Genomic DNA, 15,341 nt, shown 5'->3' on the forward strand with positions numbered 1-15,341 from the left:
AACATTTCTGATTCCACATGATTTTTTTTTCCGTAGGACTACTCTGAGATGTTGGACTCAGCAGGAAGCTCCAAACCAAGAGATGCTCTACTGGAGAAACTTAAAGAGAGGATTAAAGATAGAGACAGGGCTCTGGAGGTAACACACACATACAGACACACACACACGCACACTTTCATAAAGACAGGAATAAATGGCATGTTGATACACATAACTATATGGTTCACTGCGCTGAATACGGACTGATTGCTGCATACTGCAGTGAGGCTTAACTTCAGAAAAGAGCAAAGCATGCATCTTGCAGCAGATGAAAAAGCAGTGTACAGAAATGCAAAACCTTAGGTCAGCATTAAATGGCACAAGTAACAGTAAAAAAAATTGGGGTAGAAATAACATAAAAGGATCAACATCTCCTTTAAAGTCAGATGATGGAACAAAATGTCATCTTTACAGCCAGACATGTGGGACCAGGCAGCTCCCCATCTTCTCATTCTCACTGTTAATCACCAAACTGAACCCTGATCAAGAACATGATGGATATCTGAGTGAGGATGAGTCTCACACCTCAGGGTGACCAGAATAGCAGCTAAGTGCCTTCCTCCGCCTCTTCTGCAGCTCTCTATTGATGACAAGTTCCGCTGCGTGGAGGAGCGCGAGGAGCAGGTGAGGAGGCTGCAGCTGGCCCTCAGGGAGAAGGAGCGAGACCTGGAGAGACTACGCTGCATTCTGTCCAACAACGAGGAGACCATCACGGTACGCTTCACACACAATTTACAGACATGTCAGTGTGTAAGGGTTAGGTGAGAGGTTCACCCCTCGAAAAGTGGTCTTACATCTGTTTAACAACACATCAGCAAAGGAGTACATTTGCTCATGACTTTTCGACCTTCAGAGTCTGGACGGCTTGGTGCGCAGCAAAGAGCTGGAGCTAGAGCAGGCAGCCGAGGCGTACAGGAACCTGCAGTGGCTGAAACAGCAGAGCGAGGAGAAGGAGCGAGGCACTCGGAGAGAAAAAGACGCCATCATCAATCAGTTACAGGCAGCCCTACAGGCACGCAGTCAGGAGACACAGGTAACACACACACACACACACACACACATTCATGCATGGCTTTGATGTCAGGGCTTCCAATTGTTTCATGTGTATTTTTCAAAAGCCTTTAAAAAAAAAAAAAAAAAAACATTCCACAAACCTGTGCTACCTGTTTTTTCACTCTCACAAATCATGCTTGATGTGCCGACACAGCCTTTCCTTGGTGTGCGTATGTTTTCGTGCGTGTTCAGGATCTGACAGCTGCCCTAGTTGCAAGAGCTCAGGCTGGTCCTTCTGAGGTTGTCGAGGAGCTGAAGGCTCGACTGGCGCTGAAGGAGAAACTCTTCGAAGAGCTTCTGTCAGACCGCAGCCGTCAGTCGAACGAACACCAGGCTCAGGTGCAGGACATGCTTAACACTCTGAGCTCCAAAGACCAGTATCTGCAGGTAGGCACACGTTACTGGAAAGAAATGCAACTTGGAAGGAAAAAAAACCCCCAAAAAACTCAGAAGTCTTCAACCTTTTCTCTCATTTTCTTCTAGGACTACTCCTACAGGCTCTCGGTTGTGATCACAGAGCAGACGGGTCAGCTGCAGGAGCTGCGCAGACAGCTGTCTTTAAAAGAGCAAGAGCTTTGTGTGCTGAAACGAGAAAAAGAGAGAGAGGTGATGGGAGGAGAAACGGAGCACCTGCGGAGTCTGCTCAAAGAGAAAGAAGCCTTCATCAAGGTATCCTCCTCTTTCTGTTTACCCCTTGTCTTCTGTACACCTGATTCTCACAGTAGACTTAATTCACCAGGAGCTAATGCAGAATCAGGAAGAGACCATGCTCCCGTCCTCTAAAGAGAGCGACGCAGAAATAAATGCTCTGCAGGAGGAGTTGCAGCTGGTGCTGAAGAAGGAGAGGGAGGCTCAGGTACGTGTTTGGACACACTGATGCTTCACAAACTAATTGTTGTTTATTTTTCTTCACACAAATCAAGTGTTTGTTTCCTCCCTGCAGAAGGAGCTCTCAGCTCTGCGTTCGTCTTTGTCACACCAGCAGGCTACAAGAGCGGACAGCGCGGATCATCAAGTACGATTTCATATCATTTTCTGCTGCGTTACGCTGCGTTTGGCCTTTTGTACTGCTTTATGATGTATTTGTTATTCCTTGCCATTTCGATCTAGTGTGTGCTGGAGCAGCTTGTGTCAGAGTACAACAAGCTGAACAATGCCCTGAAGGCAGAAAAGAGATTATACCAAAATCTGGCACACATTCACACTAAGAGTGACAGGTAGGTGGAGCAGCTGTAGCCTGTTCTTAGTTCCCCATGAACTCATTCAAGTTGTAAGTTGTTGTTTTTTTGTGTTCTTTAAAAAAACACTTTGTTCCCTCTCTTCAGCTCAGAGAAGATCCAGGCCCTGCACACTGAGCTGGACTCAGTTCAGGCTCTGCGCACACAGCTGGAGGAGGTTCTGGCAAGGACCCGAAACATGGCCCTGCTGATGGAGCGGGCTGCTAAAAGGCCGCTCGACTTTGGAGGTGGGGATGGGCAGGGTCCAGCCTCCAGGGCTGCAGGGGGCACTGTTTGATCACAGCACTGTCTATGTGTCACTGGCACTCTTAATGTGAGACGAAGCTGTCTGCAGAATCTGATGTTCAATTTCAGAAAAAAACATGTGGTCCTAAAGTCAAGCTTATTGTATTTAGGTAAATCTGCTCTGATGTGTATAGTAAATGAAGATACAAACATTTGACCGTCAGTCTTCAGACAGCTTCGTCAGAACAGCACAAGCACTACTCACAGTAACAGAAGCCTGTCGAGATTAACCTCAGTGGTACGAAGTGACAAAGTGCAACCCAAAGTCTTATTATTTATTGATCTGTTTTTTTGAGTGTGGTGTGAATATGTTTTTGATATTGTTGTTGAGCTGCCTCCGTATTGCTTTGCAGTGCGATCGTTCTGTATTGCCATTTCTGTGTTCCGTCTCTCACCGGTGTCACTCCTCCAGCCTTACTGTCACAGTGAAGTCCCGTCATGTGGAGAGACTCAAGCTCATGCCTTACAGTGAAGCGTTTCACCATCCATCATTCGTTTTATGTCATCTGTTTGTAACAGGATGTGCACACTTACCAAGGCCCAAGACACAGAACATAAAAAAAGTTTTTTTTTCTCCTCGTCAGCTACACCATTGATGTCTTTCATACACAGTTTATAAACAATAGTTACATTTTAGTCTGAAAAATATGCATGAAACATTAGGCCAGCCACAGCAGCAAAGAGCATGTTCTGTTTTTAACTGTAGCTTTGTAACAAGGAAATAGGCTAATATTTTATGAAGTAACTTTACTGTCTGCTCTGTGCTCACTATAATGCCAGATATAATACTTGCCCGTTCAATATTTATAGTAGGTAGAAAACATTCTCTCAGGATTTTTCGCCCTGATCTCTCATCTAGTCTCAGAGATGGAATCTTTGTCAACATTTCTTTTTTCTTTTTTTTTTGTATTTTCCATGCAACCACAATAAAAATGGGTTCGCTTTCTGTCAACAGGAGTTCTGTTTGTTGTTTGTTTGGGACTTGACCGTTACAATATCCCAACCCTGAAATCCCTCTCCTGATCCTTGACACATTTCCCTTCTCTCCCCAGAGATCAACCCACAGCCTTTTTATCTCTCTGAACCCAGAAAGTACAAAATTATGTCATCCTTGACTTTCCTAAATGGTCCTGAAAGCAATGTTTAGAAACCATAAACAACTAAAAAAAAAATGTCAATGAAGTTTGAGATATTAAGCACTTACTACTGCACATAAGTCAGCTACAAGTCAGTTACATAAATGTTTATGACCAAATGGTCCCAACTCAAATCAGTGTTTTTCCTTCATGTCCTTGCTCCCACATGCATGAAACTGTGGCATGGTGTTTAAATGTTTGCATGGCTGTTCTGCTGTAATGCCAAAGTAAAATACTCTCCACATTAAACACAATCTACCAAATGAGGGAAGCTGATATTAGCCCGTTGTACACAATATCCCACATAGACTATAAAGCAAACATAAGGGAAACCTATGAACTTGCACAGTTAAACATGTTCTCTCTCTCTGTGCGTGTGTGTGTGTGTGTGTAGTTTGTAGTGCAGCAGTGTGTAAATAAGGCCTCATGGCCAGTCAGTGCTGACAGAGCACATTGTTCAATCAATAACAGCAGTTTCACTCCATGAATTTACTGCCCTGACACTCGCATAAAGACATCAGATATCCAACTGTCATACTCGCACTACATATGAGTAGTAGGGAGGACTCATATTGTAGTGATTGATCCAGAGGAGGAAATAATCCCATAATAATTCCCAAACATGCTTTGTGTAATTGAAGAAACACATCTATACACTTACGATGCACAACACAGACCCAGTCTTTTCGTAGTGTCTGCTGTGTATTATTAGACCCTATTATGTAAAAAAAAATTCCTTTAAATTCCGGCCAATTTCCACTGAGCCTGTGCTTCCTGGTAGAAGTCAGCTTGGAGTGAGTGTGTGTGAAAAGCTTCAATAAATCAGAAGAGATAAAATGCTCCTACGTTTCCAAGTTTGTCCAAACAGCCCCTCCAGCCTCGACAAAGTGTATATAGTACAAAGCCTGTAATGCTTTCAAATATGTCCCTCCCCTTCTCATAAAGACACACACACACACACACACTTTTCCTCTGTTGCTCTGCCCTGAGTGTGTTTTTGGCCCACTGCTACAGTGTGTGACATAACATTTCCCTTTAGTCCCATGACTTCCATCGTGGTGATTCAGAGTACTGACTGACTTCTCAAAATAAAAGAGACCGATAGAGAGGGAGGATGTAAAATAAAGGAGCACATTATAGGGAAATAAACAGAAGGGAAAAAAGCTCCTCCTTATTTGTTTTGTGTGTTTCCAGAGCTCAGCACGGAGGAGGAAGAAGAAGAAGAAGAAGAAGAGGAGGGAGACAATAAAGATGGCAGCAGTGACGAGTTCTCCGACAGCATAGAGGAGGATGATAAAGCCACAGCCAGACGTTTTCAGGTTACTCCTTTTTATTTTGTGCTGATCCCTTTAATTCAGGCTTACATTTTTTTTTTAACTGATGTTAAGATAACATTTTCAAACTAATCCAAAGACTGATGTGGAAAAATAAATGTTTCTGACTTTTCTGTGCAGGCTCATGGATCTGTGGCTGTAACAGAAGCACCAATGAGGAGTTTACTGTCCTGCAGAGCAGACGTACAGCAACTTGAAAAAGAAAAGAGGACACTTGAAAGCCAGCTTGAAGACATGAAGTTCCAGCTAGAAAGGAATGGCTTCACCTCAGTGTCTCAGATGAGGTGTATATTTGTAACTGAGATCTTCAGGAAACGTTATCCTGTCGATTGTTCACAAGGACATTGTTGTATGTTTTCAAGGGGGAATGCTCCTTTAGCTGTTTCTTTCTCTCCATCTCCTTCCAGGAGTGCACTGCAGAGGTTACAGCAGGAAAGTCTGGCTCTGAAAGAAAACAGAAGCAAAGCTGTTGTTCAGAAGAATCACAGGAATCTCATCCAGGAAGAGGAGGAGGAGGAGGAGGAGGAGGAGGAGGAGGAGGAGGAAGATCAGGACGATTTTGAGGAGGAGGAAGAGGAGGAAATATCTCCAATGTTGTTGGGGAAGAGAGGTCCTCCGTGTGTTTCTCTGAACGACGAGAGAGTAAAGAAGCAGTGCACATCGCATCATCACATCGAGCAGAGTGACGAGGTAACACATGATGCATTTAAACCATCATGCAGAATTTTCTCTCTGATACACTTCTAACATGCTGCTGCAAATCTATTACTGTCTCTGAAACTTCAAAAGCATTACAGATTTTCTAAATCGTAAGACAAAAATCAGCATGAGCACTCGTCTTTTCTGGTCTGTAGGAAAGTGAACAGAAGCCTGAAATGAGTTTATTGTTTGATCAGTGTTGGGGATTGCAAATGTTTGAAAGAAAAATGTGATTGTTTCAAATTTATTTTTATCAATAATCCAGGTTGCAGAGAAAAACAAATACTAATATTTTATTTTGAAAAGAGCTGTCGTTTGTAGATACATTTACCGATGGTTGTTGTGCGCCTCTGTGTATAAAGCAAAGCAGATTTCAGCTCCCTGCCTCCAGGCCTCCCACCCCTTTTCTCACCGTTGATACCTCAGTGAGCAGACTCTGTGCAGAATGTTTGTTCTTTCAGACCTGTGGTTGCTGCTGTGACTCATCTCCTCGTGTTGTCGTTTTAGAGCGAGCGAGCCGGCAACAGCGGTGAGGTGGGCGCACTCTGGCAGGATATAGAGGAGGGTCTTCGTGAACAGGCTGCTCGTCTCCAGTCCGATGTGGATCTGAGCCGCCGGGAGAACCGAGAGCTGCAGGAGAGGCTGATGGTGTCTGAGGCCACAGTGCAAGCTCAGGCCGAACAACTGAAGGAATACAGAGACCTGCTCAGTGAGCATCCAGACATGTTTTTTTAAAGACACCTATCAGAACTAAAACATACTCACATACCTTTAAAGTGTGGAAGAGTGAAGTTGTTTCTCATTTTCTCTGCAGCGGAGACATCGGTTCAGCAGGCCAGTAAGCAGGTGCAGGTCGATCTGCAGGATCTGGGTTATGAGACATGTGGTCGCAGCGAGAACGAGGCTGAGAGAGAAGACGCCAGCAGTCCAGGTGACAAACACACCAAACCTTCCTCAAACGACTACATTCTTCTTTTGGCCTCTTCACCGAAAAACTCTGATTTAACTTCTTTAATCAAGCATCAATTATCTCTGTCCTCCAGAGTTTGATGATCTGGAGATGTGCACGTCACTCTCCCATCAGCAGGACTACGATGGCGTGGGCGGGAGCTGGTACCCTGGCAGCAGTAACAGACATGCTCATGATGTGAGGGATGAGTCTGCGTCTCTGGAGCATCTGGTCCAGGATCTGCGCTCACAGCTGACCCGGTGTCATAAGGTGATCCGTGGACTACAGCTACGTGTCCGCTCACTGTCAACCACCAGTGACTACGCCTCCAGCCTGGAGCGAACCCCGCGGAAGGTGCTGCTACATGAACCAGCTTCTCTAAGCTCTTTAAGCACAATTTAAGTCCTTTATAAATGAGTTCTTGCTTCCTTCAGGTAAACTGGGCCTTTGAGACCTCACCGGCCCCTAGTGGTGTAGAGGAGGATGAAGGCTGGATGTCCGACACCCAAGGGATCCGCTCAAGCTCAAAGCCCAGCAGTGAGCTCCAAGAACTGATGGCACGAGTTGCGTCATTGGAGGCGCAGCTAAAGAGCTCCAGACTGGATGAAAAAGGTCAAGCAGAGGACGGGAAGTGTGCCACTTGGCCGGGGTGAGCCTGCGTTTGCTGTTCACAAAGAATCAGAAACACAGGGATGATTAATCGTATAACTTACAGCTCTGAAAACATCTGTTAATCCTTTGCTTCCTGGGGTTTTTTCTTCCCCCCCCCCCACTTACAGGAAGTACAACTCTCTGATCCAGACACAGGCACGTGAGCTATCTTACCTGAGGCAGAGGATGAGGGAGGGTCAGGGAGTCTGTCACATCCTCACTCAGCACCTGGGCGACACCACCAAGGTACAGAAAAGCCTTCTGCATCAAACATTCTTGTTACCAGACACCGGAGTGTGCGGTGCACTTACACCTGCTCAATCCCCACCTCTCTCAGGCCTTTGAAGAGCTGCTGCGATCCAATGACATTGACTACTACATGGGTCAGAGCTTCAGAGAGCAGCTTGCACAGAACTCTGCCCTCGCACAAAGAGTGGTCGCCAAGATCAGAGGACGTAAGACGCAAACCTCCTGTCTCTCTTCACGCACACACCAAGGCTGTTTTTGTAGTATCAAAGCCTTTTTATCAGCCAACTTGTTTTTTTTATAATCTTGTCCTACTCTCTGTTTTTTTTTTCTTATTTAATCCCAAAGGTGACCATGCAGAGAGCCATGATGACAAGGCAGGCCATGAGTTGCTTGCCTTAAGGTGAGACTGCATGATTTTATTTATCTGCGCTTGCTATGCAAATATTTCATCGACACTTCCTGGTTTGGATGTTTATTAAAAGGTCCATAGTATGTCTCCTAGCATGGCTGTCTTTGGTCCTCCAATCACTTCTTCTTAGCTTTCTCTGAGGAGCTTGTGCTCCATGTAAGTGATTAGTAGTGTGTGTCATGTGACACACTGCAGCACGCGGGGAGCCGTCCACTAGGATGCTTACGGTAGAGATGAGACAGAAGGTTCCTGTTAATCCACACTGACACACTGACACACACACACACACACACACACACACACACACACACACACACACACACACACACACACACACACACAGGCCTGGAAACAGCATGAATCTCTTCTTCTTAAGTTGCTTTAGTTGAATAGACTTACGTGTCCCACCAAATGGGCTTAAAGACTCTGAGTGTGCGACAAACCTTCTCTGGTGTCGCCTCACAGTCGGACCCTGCTCAGAAGTAGGTCTAGTCTGAGAGTCATATTCTTTACATTGAATTATAAATAATTAGAATAAGAAGTCTTGGTGAAGGGACTTTGATGAGAAGATTCTTGTCGTTATTTTTCACTGGATTCGTCAGGGATTTTTTCCTGGTTTGTTTTTTTTGGGGTTTTTTTGTCTGGCTGGCAGTGTGATGGCTCCTCTGTGGAAGTCTATGATTTCCAAGAACAGCTCCATTTACAGGGACTCTCTGTGGTCTTTTTCTGTGAGCCGAGGACAAGCGAAACAGACATCTTTCTTTCGGCTACTGTTGGAGAAAGACCGAGAGTTGATGCTACAGAAACTTGAACAGTAAGGGAAACAAGACTGTTGTCAATTCTTCACCTGAAAAAATCAAACAACGAACCAGGCAGATTGTTTCACCAAAATCAAATGAGTGTAGTAAAGTCTTTAAAGGTTCCTTTAGATGCAAAAACTGTATTCATTACTTTGAATTTATAAAATGTGTTAAAGTTAAACGTTTATACATGTGAAAATTGATAATTTGTTCATTTTGAACTACTACAGTGACAGTTGTTGCTGAACTTATGTCCAGTCTTTTACTGCAACAACAATCCTTTTTATCATCAGTTTATCTTCTCATTTGTTTTACTGTTCAATGGAATTATTTGTAAAATTTCAGATTGATCAAAAACATAAAGTATGAGGTATCCAGCAGCAAAAGTTGGTCGTGGTTCAAACTTCCAATGTCGACTTCAAATGTCGTGTTTTGTTTGATGAAAAGTGGATGAATCCAAAGCTGTCCAGGTTTAGATTGTATATGACAGAATAATGCGGCTCATTATCACATTAAGGAGGGTTGCACCATGTATGACTGATTAATCAACCAACAGATGTAGCTTTCACTGCTATGTGGAACTGAAAGAAACCTTTCTTTTTATACTTTTCTTTGATCGTGATTCGGAGAAAATGTCATGTTTTGCAATGTTTTGTTTTCTTTTGTTGTTGGCCAGTTTAAAGAAGTATCATGTAAAACTTCTGTATGAATAGTTGTGCTGTCATGTAAGTGTGTCATGTTAAAGAGTGTAACAGCTGGTGTGTTTTGTGTTCATGCAGGCTCAGTAAGGAGCTCCAGCACAAAGACAAAATCATTGAGTCCCTCCACACCAAGCTCCAGCAGCGTCCTGAGACTCCATCCAGCTGCCAGGCTCTCTCTGAGACCACGGACCAATCAGACAGAACTTCTCTGGTTTCTGATGAGTACAGAACCAATGAGGACTTGGAGCTGTGCTCTGATTTAGATACCAGAGAGTTTCAGGAGGAGCGGCATCACGCATCAGAACAAGACGGTATTGTTGATCTTATTTATTTATTATTTATTTACTTCTCTCTCTGGGCATTTCTTTTTTCTTTCCTTCACTTTTCATTCGCAACCTTCAGCCCGTCCGCCCCTCCTTCCTACTCATGGTCTCCTCAAGACCTCCAGCAGCTGTCCCAACATGCACTGCTCAGCCCCTGTGGCTTTGAACAGTCAGTCCTCTACAGGTACAGGACTCACAGCTGGATATGACTAAGAAAGCATCAACAAAGAGCATCATTTTGTACCCCATCCTCCTCCTGCATATTCTGTACATGTCATTTCCTCTCATTCTCCTCCAGCCCTCCTCAGGCCGCCTGTCTCCTTCTCCCTCTCTGTCCCCTATGGCCCTGACGCCTGGGGTAAAGAAGTCCCTTCTGACCCCCAGCCCAGGGCCTTGTCTGTGATCGCTGTTCGCCCCGAGCTGGACACACTCTACAAACAGATGAATGAACACAACAGAAGTGAGGGGCCGGGGGGGGATGTGTGCCATGCGTGGAGTACATGTAAAAAGTGTGAAGCAAAGACCAAATTCAAAAAATCACATTTTCCCTCTTTTCTGTATTGGTGACAGGCTTTGCAGTTCCCCATGACCAGCCTCTGTACCCTGTTTCACCCGGAGCCCACAACAAGCACGACCTCTCCAGCAGCTACAGCCAGCTTTCCCATCATGCCTTTCAACAGTATCAGCCGGGTGGAACTCCTGGAGGCCCCTCGCTGAAGTCGGACTCAGGCCTAGTGATGGGAGGGAATCTGTGGGACATGGAGAACATGGTTCAGCAGGTTGGAAGCTATTCTGCATCACCTGGACACCAGCAGCGAGACGGCCACACAGGTGACACTCCACCGCCTCTAACTCGTGTTTACAGCAGAATTATGCTCTCCATTTTAATGCACATGTGATTCTAATATTGTTAATCTCTTTGTCAATAGGTGTAAATTTAATAGAGGAGCACCTGCAGGAGGTGAGGTGTCTCCGTCAGCGCCTGGAGGAGTCCATCAGGACCAATGAGAGGCTCCGACAGCAGCTGGAAGAGAGACTGGCAATTTATAGGCGTGAAGGAGGTAAGTCCGGACAAACACTGCAAATAAAGTCACTACTTTTCTTTGAAAGATTTCAAGCACAAGGTTTAATGTTTTCTTTCAGGGGCCCCAACAAACATCTACATTCAGGGCCTGGACTCAGTCACTCAACTGTCAAACGAGATTCGAGTCTTGAAGGAGGAGAACCTGTCTCTGCAGTCACGCATCCAGGCCAGCTCAGGTACGTCACGTTGAAAACAACAAAAAGTTGTCATCATTTTCCTCTACAACTTGTTTGTTTAAACCTTTTGCTCCGTCCTCCTCCCCTCAGACTCTTGTGAGGAGGTGGTGCAGCTGAGGGAGGCGGTGTTTACGGCGCGCGCTCGCTTGAAACAAGCGGAGCTGGAGGCAGAGCAGTGGAAGGAGGAGCTGAGACGACTTCAGGCTCACAGTCAGGAGCAGGGCCAGCAGATCCACATGTTCAGGCAGGAACGACAGAGCGGTCAGGAGAAAACCAACAGGTCGGCGTGCGAATCAAACACTTACTGACACATTCGAAGAAACACTGTTGTCTTTGTTAACGCGTCTGTTCTCTGGTATGTCTGTGTATCCTCAGGCTCCAGCACGAGGTGTCCCTGCTGCAGCAGCAGCTCTGTGAGAGCAGAGAGCTTATCCACTCCCTCCAGAGTGAACTACAAGTGTACGACCGGGTGTGCTCCAGCACAAAGGCCAACAACAGTCAGTATACTCAAATAAAACTAGCTTATGTTTTAAAAGATTGATTTCTCAAAGCTCCTGTTTGTTAGGGAAGTCTGTTAATAGTATCAAGAATGGCACTCTGTTAGCCCTGGTTCACTGAGTTAAATACTTCATATCACTTCAAAAAAACACATTTGCCTTGAATACGGTTTGCAGACTGCTATATTCACAAAATTTTTAACCGTGCAGCTATACACACTGACTCAAGTGTTTACAAAAACGTCTTTAAGTTTCATTGTGTTGTTGACTCATCTCTGCGATTTGTCTTCAGGTTACCTGTGTGAGCTGCCCGGTCTGCCAGTGGAGCTGGGCGAGCTGCTCGGCGAGGTGAGGAGTCTGCGAGCGCAGCTGCAAACCAGCGTCCAGGAGAACAGCGCCCTCAAACAGCTGGAGCTACACAAGCAGCTCGAGCAGAAGCTTGGGGTGGTCTCTCCTCGGACCCCCTCTCTCTCCGCCCTCACTGCCAGCCCTCAGAGAGAAAACTTCTACAGGCGGCAGCTGCTGCATGGTGAGACCAAGGGCTCGAGATACGACACTGATATAATATTAGTCAAAGTCTTTGTGAGGCTTAGTGTGCTGTGGTGTGGTTTGCTGTGTGTCCAAGCCTGGTTTGTGTGTCTGTGTGCTCCACAGACCCGGCTCCGTCTCCACCTGTCAGGGACATTGGTCTGTTTAACTGTGGATCTCCTGGTCCTCCCTACTCAGACCTGGACGACTGCCATAGTACTGCCAATGGTGTGAAACAAACTGACCTGCATGTCTGCTGCTTAATCTATAATTAATTAGCAAAAAGATTTTACTGCTCTTCTTTAATAACTTGTGTTTTTATTCTATCCTGCCTGTCTTGTAAAATCTTCCTTGGTTTATGTCCAGCAGACCCTCTTGACCCGCACTCTGAGCTGGAGGGGGATGCCCCTGACGGATCCTTTGCAAACCGCAACGGCCGTCACGCCATCGGTCATGTGGACGACTTCAGCTCTCTGCAGCAGCAAGTCCTTGAGGGCTGCAGCCTTGTGCAGCGCATGGAGACCACCCTGCAGACCTGCCTTGGCCCACAGTTGTTAGTTGGGGAACAGAAACAGAGCAATGAGTTGGTGAGAACCAGGAAGCAAAATAAACATATTTTTCTAACGCAACAATAAAAAGGAATGATCAGGATCTAACTGAGCTCTGTGTTCAGATCCTGGACTGCGGCTGTGTGAAGAGTCTTCTCTCTAACACTAAGACTCTGAGGCAGATCCTGGAGGAGGCGACGTCTCTGCTCAAAATGTTCTGGAGAGCAGCTTTGCCCAGCACTGATTCCTCCGTCCAAAACCTGAAGAAGGTTTGTAAAACCAAAGATCTGATGTTGTGAATGTTCTGAGCATTTCAACAATTCACACAAAAAGACCAAAACATAAAATGTATTCGTATTTGTGTTGCTCACTAATATACAGTATAACACCATTTTCAAACATGGTGAAATAATTTACCAAAACAAGTTGGCAAACAGTTTTTTCCATAATCCATACTCTGTGTGTTAGTGAGAGCAGGATGACCCTGAAATAATAAAGAGTAGCAGTGTGGCTTGGGATTTGTTGTAAAACAAATGTGAGAAAAATGAGCAGACTTATCCTTGAACAAAAAAAATTCAACCAGAACAAGTAGAAAGCAGGTCCTTTAAAATGAATATCATTTTATATGTGTGTGTAGGAGCAATGCATGCAGGAAGAGATCCTGTCCCTGAAGCTGCGTGTGTCAGAGCAGGAGGAGGCTCTTAGAGGGACGATTCAAAGACTGAGGAGCACCAGCCGCACCAAGGAGAGCATGGAGCACTTCATAGTCAACCAATGTGAGTGTTTCTGTGCGTGTCTGTGTGTGAGCGAGGCAGAGAACATGAGAACGGCTTGTAGCCCTGTTTGACTCTAATTTAGACAAATAACAAGAAATAATAGCCTACGTCATATTTCGCTGTATTTTATATAATATAATCCATGTTATTCAGAGGGAGCAAACATTTGCAGCAGTTTTTCATGCTGTGTTAAAATATGACAGAAAGATTTGCTTTGTCAGACAAGAATAATCATGAACAGTTTTAATTATTTTAGTCATTGAAAATGAGTCTGTGGAACACTGGGTGAATTAGTGCTGATAATCAGCTGCATAAAGAGAGAAAATATGAGGTGGCAGCAGACAACAGTAAACTGATGTGAAGTGTCGAGGTGTGTGGGGTTGTTATTGTGAAGAAGGGATAATACATAGGAACTGTGAAGGTCAAAACAAGAAGCTAATAAGGTGTGAGTTGAGGAGGTAAGAAAGAGACCCCCCCCCATTCCTATATGCAAACACATTGTGAACATGACTGCTTTGATTTGACCGAGTGCTTTGTGTTGTAGTTTTGTAATGATGGCATAATAATAAATGTCTTGTTTCCCTGCAGTGTCTAGGACTCGTGATGTGTTAAAGAAAGCAAGAACTAACCTGGAGGTGAGCTTAAACCTTGTGTACGATTTCTGTGCAGGTTATCATTCATAATGCAGATTATCTGCATGCCTTCTCCATAATTCACAGTTTTATGTGTACATGTATTCTATGTTTTGAAGTTCCTGGTGTCCTTCTATTGGATGTTTCTGCTTAGTACATTCATCACTTTTTAGCATGAGTGTCTCACTTGTTCCTTCGTCCCACACCTGTCTCTCCTCCTTTAAATCTCCTAGAAGAACGAGCTGAGACTCTCCTCTCTAAGCTCCTCCTCTTCCTCCTCTCCTTATACTGGTAAATTGTCTGACATCTTGTGATCTTGCATATGAGTAGACGTTATCCCAGACCCTCTTTATCCAAAGATAAAACCAAAGTGTTCTAGTCAATGATGTGGTCTGGGGCAGCTTTTACCTCTGTGTGGATTTCCTTTTCCTAACCTTGCTGACATCAATACTTCACCATCCCATCTGAAAGCAACCATTGTGTCACGTTTTTGTAGTAAAGTTCCTAAAATGCAGCTTTTTAAAGACCATTACGTTTTCTGAATGCACAACACTGAGCTCAGACTGTACACATACCCAAGTGCTGTTTACTTCTTAATGTCACATGTAGAAAGAGCAAGTCTATTTATACCCCACAGTTACAGCTAAAGTTGCTGCGCCCTGCATAGTTTCCATTCTGTATATGGTGTCGTTAATATACATGAAAACATGTTGCAACTCCAAAAAGACTTTTACTACTGCCTGCTACTCATTGTGCAATAACCACTGAGATTCAGACTCAGCTTTTCATCTCCAAGCAGTTCTATTCTGGGAACATTTTTCCCGCTCAGTTATTTGACATTTAAATACTAGTTTGACATTTTGGATAACATTTTTTTGAGGGTTAGTTTCTGATTAGAAAGCTCCCAACAGTGGACAGTTTGCCTAGCTTAGCATAATGTAGCATAACAGGATAGAAAAGCTAGTTTGGCTCAGTTTGAAGGTTACAGAAATAAACAGACCTAAGTTTATTTCTTATTATACAATCAAGACTTTAACATTTGTTTCCTCCAGACAAAAAAAGATCAAAAAGTTTCTCGGCAGTTGAGACTTCCTCCATAAAACATGGAGGTAGTCTCAAGCCACTTTCAGTTGTGCATTTCCGAGAATTTCTAGAAAATTTCGGGCAGAAATTGAAATTGTTGAGTTGCTTGCTCACACTTGCGCCTCAAAGCGAAGGAGGAGAGAAGAAGATC

At 44.5% G+C, this 15,341-nt stretch overlaps 1 protein-coding gene across 9 annotated transcripts in view; it reads left to right on the forward strand.

The window, feature by feature from the left end:
• The window catches only part of LOC306826999 (myomegalin), a 43,014-nt gene that overhangs the window by 24,333 nt on the left and 3,340 nt on the right, over positions 1-15,341 (forward strand). For 2 of the 9 annotated variants that reach the window (XM_079348611.1, XM_079348604.1), the window contains 34 exons: positions 37-138; positions 616-753; positions 893-1,072; positions 1,285-1,479; positions 1,576-1,761; positions 1,832-1,948; positions 2,036-2,107; positions 2,203-2,309; positions 2,418-2,557; positions 4,946-5,070; positions 5,206-5,369; positions 5,493-5,775; positions 6,292-6,493; positions 6,599-6,715; positions 6,828-7,087; positions 7,168-7,382; positions 7,513-7,630; positions 7,722-7,839; positions 7,979-8,033; positions 9,622-9,854; positions 9,946-10,050; positions 10,165-10,326; positions 10,437-10,697; positions 10,796-10,927; positions 11,010-11,126; positions 11,217-11,406; positions 11,502-11,623; positions 11,916-12,152; positions 12,278-12,379; positions 12,518-12,738; positions 12,825-12,968; positions 13,337-13,475; positions 14,064-14,110; positions 14,341-14,398. In XM_079348611.1, the coding sequence (XP_079204737.1) occupies positions 37-138; positions 616-753; positions 893-1,072; positions 1,285-1,479; positions 1,576-1,761; positions 1,832-1,948; positions 2,036-2,107; positions 2,203-2,309; positions 2,418-2,557; positions 4,946-5,070; positions 5,206-5,369; positions 5,493-5,775; positions 6,292-6,493; positions 6,599-6,715; positions 6,828-7,087; positions 7,168-7,382; positions 7,513-7,630; positions 7,722-7,839; positions 7,979-8,033; positions 9,622-9,854; positions 9,946-10,050; positions 10,165-10,326; positions 10,437-10,697; positions 10,796-10,927; positions 11,010-11,126; positions 11,217-11,406; positions 11,502-11,623; positions 11,916-12,152; positions 12,278-12,379; positions 12,518-12,738; positions 12,825-12,968; positions 13,337-13,475; positions 14,064-14,110; positions 14,341-14,398 (5,164 nt within the window). The remainder of the gene's footprint in view (positions 1-36; positions 139-615; positions 754-892; positions 1,073-1,284; positions 1,480-1,575; positions 1,762-1,831; positions 1,949-2,035; positions 2,108-2,202; positions 2,310-2,417; positions 2,558-4,945; positions 5,071-5,205; positions 5,370-5,492; positions 5,776-6,291; positions 6,494-6,598; positions 6,716-6,827; positions 7,088-7,167; positions 7,383-7,512; positions 7,631-7,721; positions 7,840-7,978; positions 8,034-9,621; positions 9,855-9,945; positions 10,051-10,164; positions 10,327-10,436; positions 10,698-10,795; positions 10,928-11,009; positions 11,127-11,216; positions 11,407-11,501; positions 11,624-11,915; positions 12,153-12,277; positions 12,380-12,517; positions 12,739-12,824; positions 12,969-13,336; positions 13,476-14,063; positions 14,111-14,340; positions 14,399-15,341) is intronic. The other 7 variants (XM_079348612.1, XM_079348608.1, XM_079348606.1 and 4 more) reach the window with 6 other exon arrangements.

Source organism: Symphodus melops (genome assembly GCF_947650265.1).
Source record: "Symphodus melops genome assembly, chromosome: 7".
NCBI classification, from domain to species: domain Eukaryota; kingdom Metazoa; phylum Chordata; class Actinopteri; order Labriformes; family Labridae; genus Symphodus; species Symphodus melops.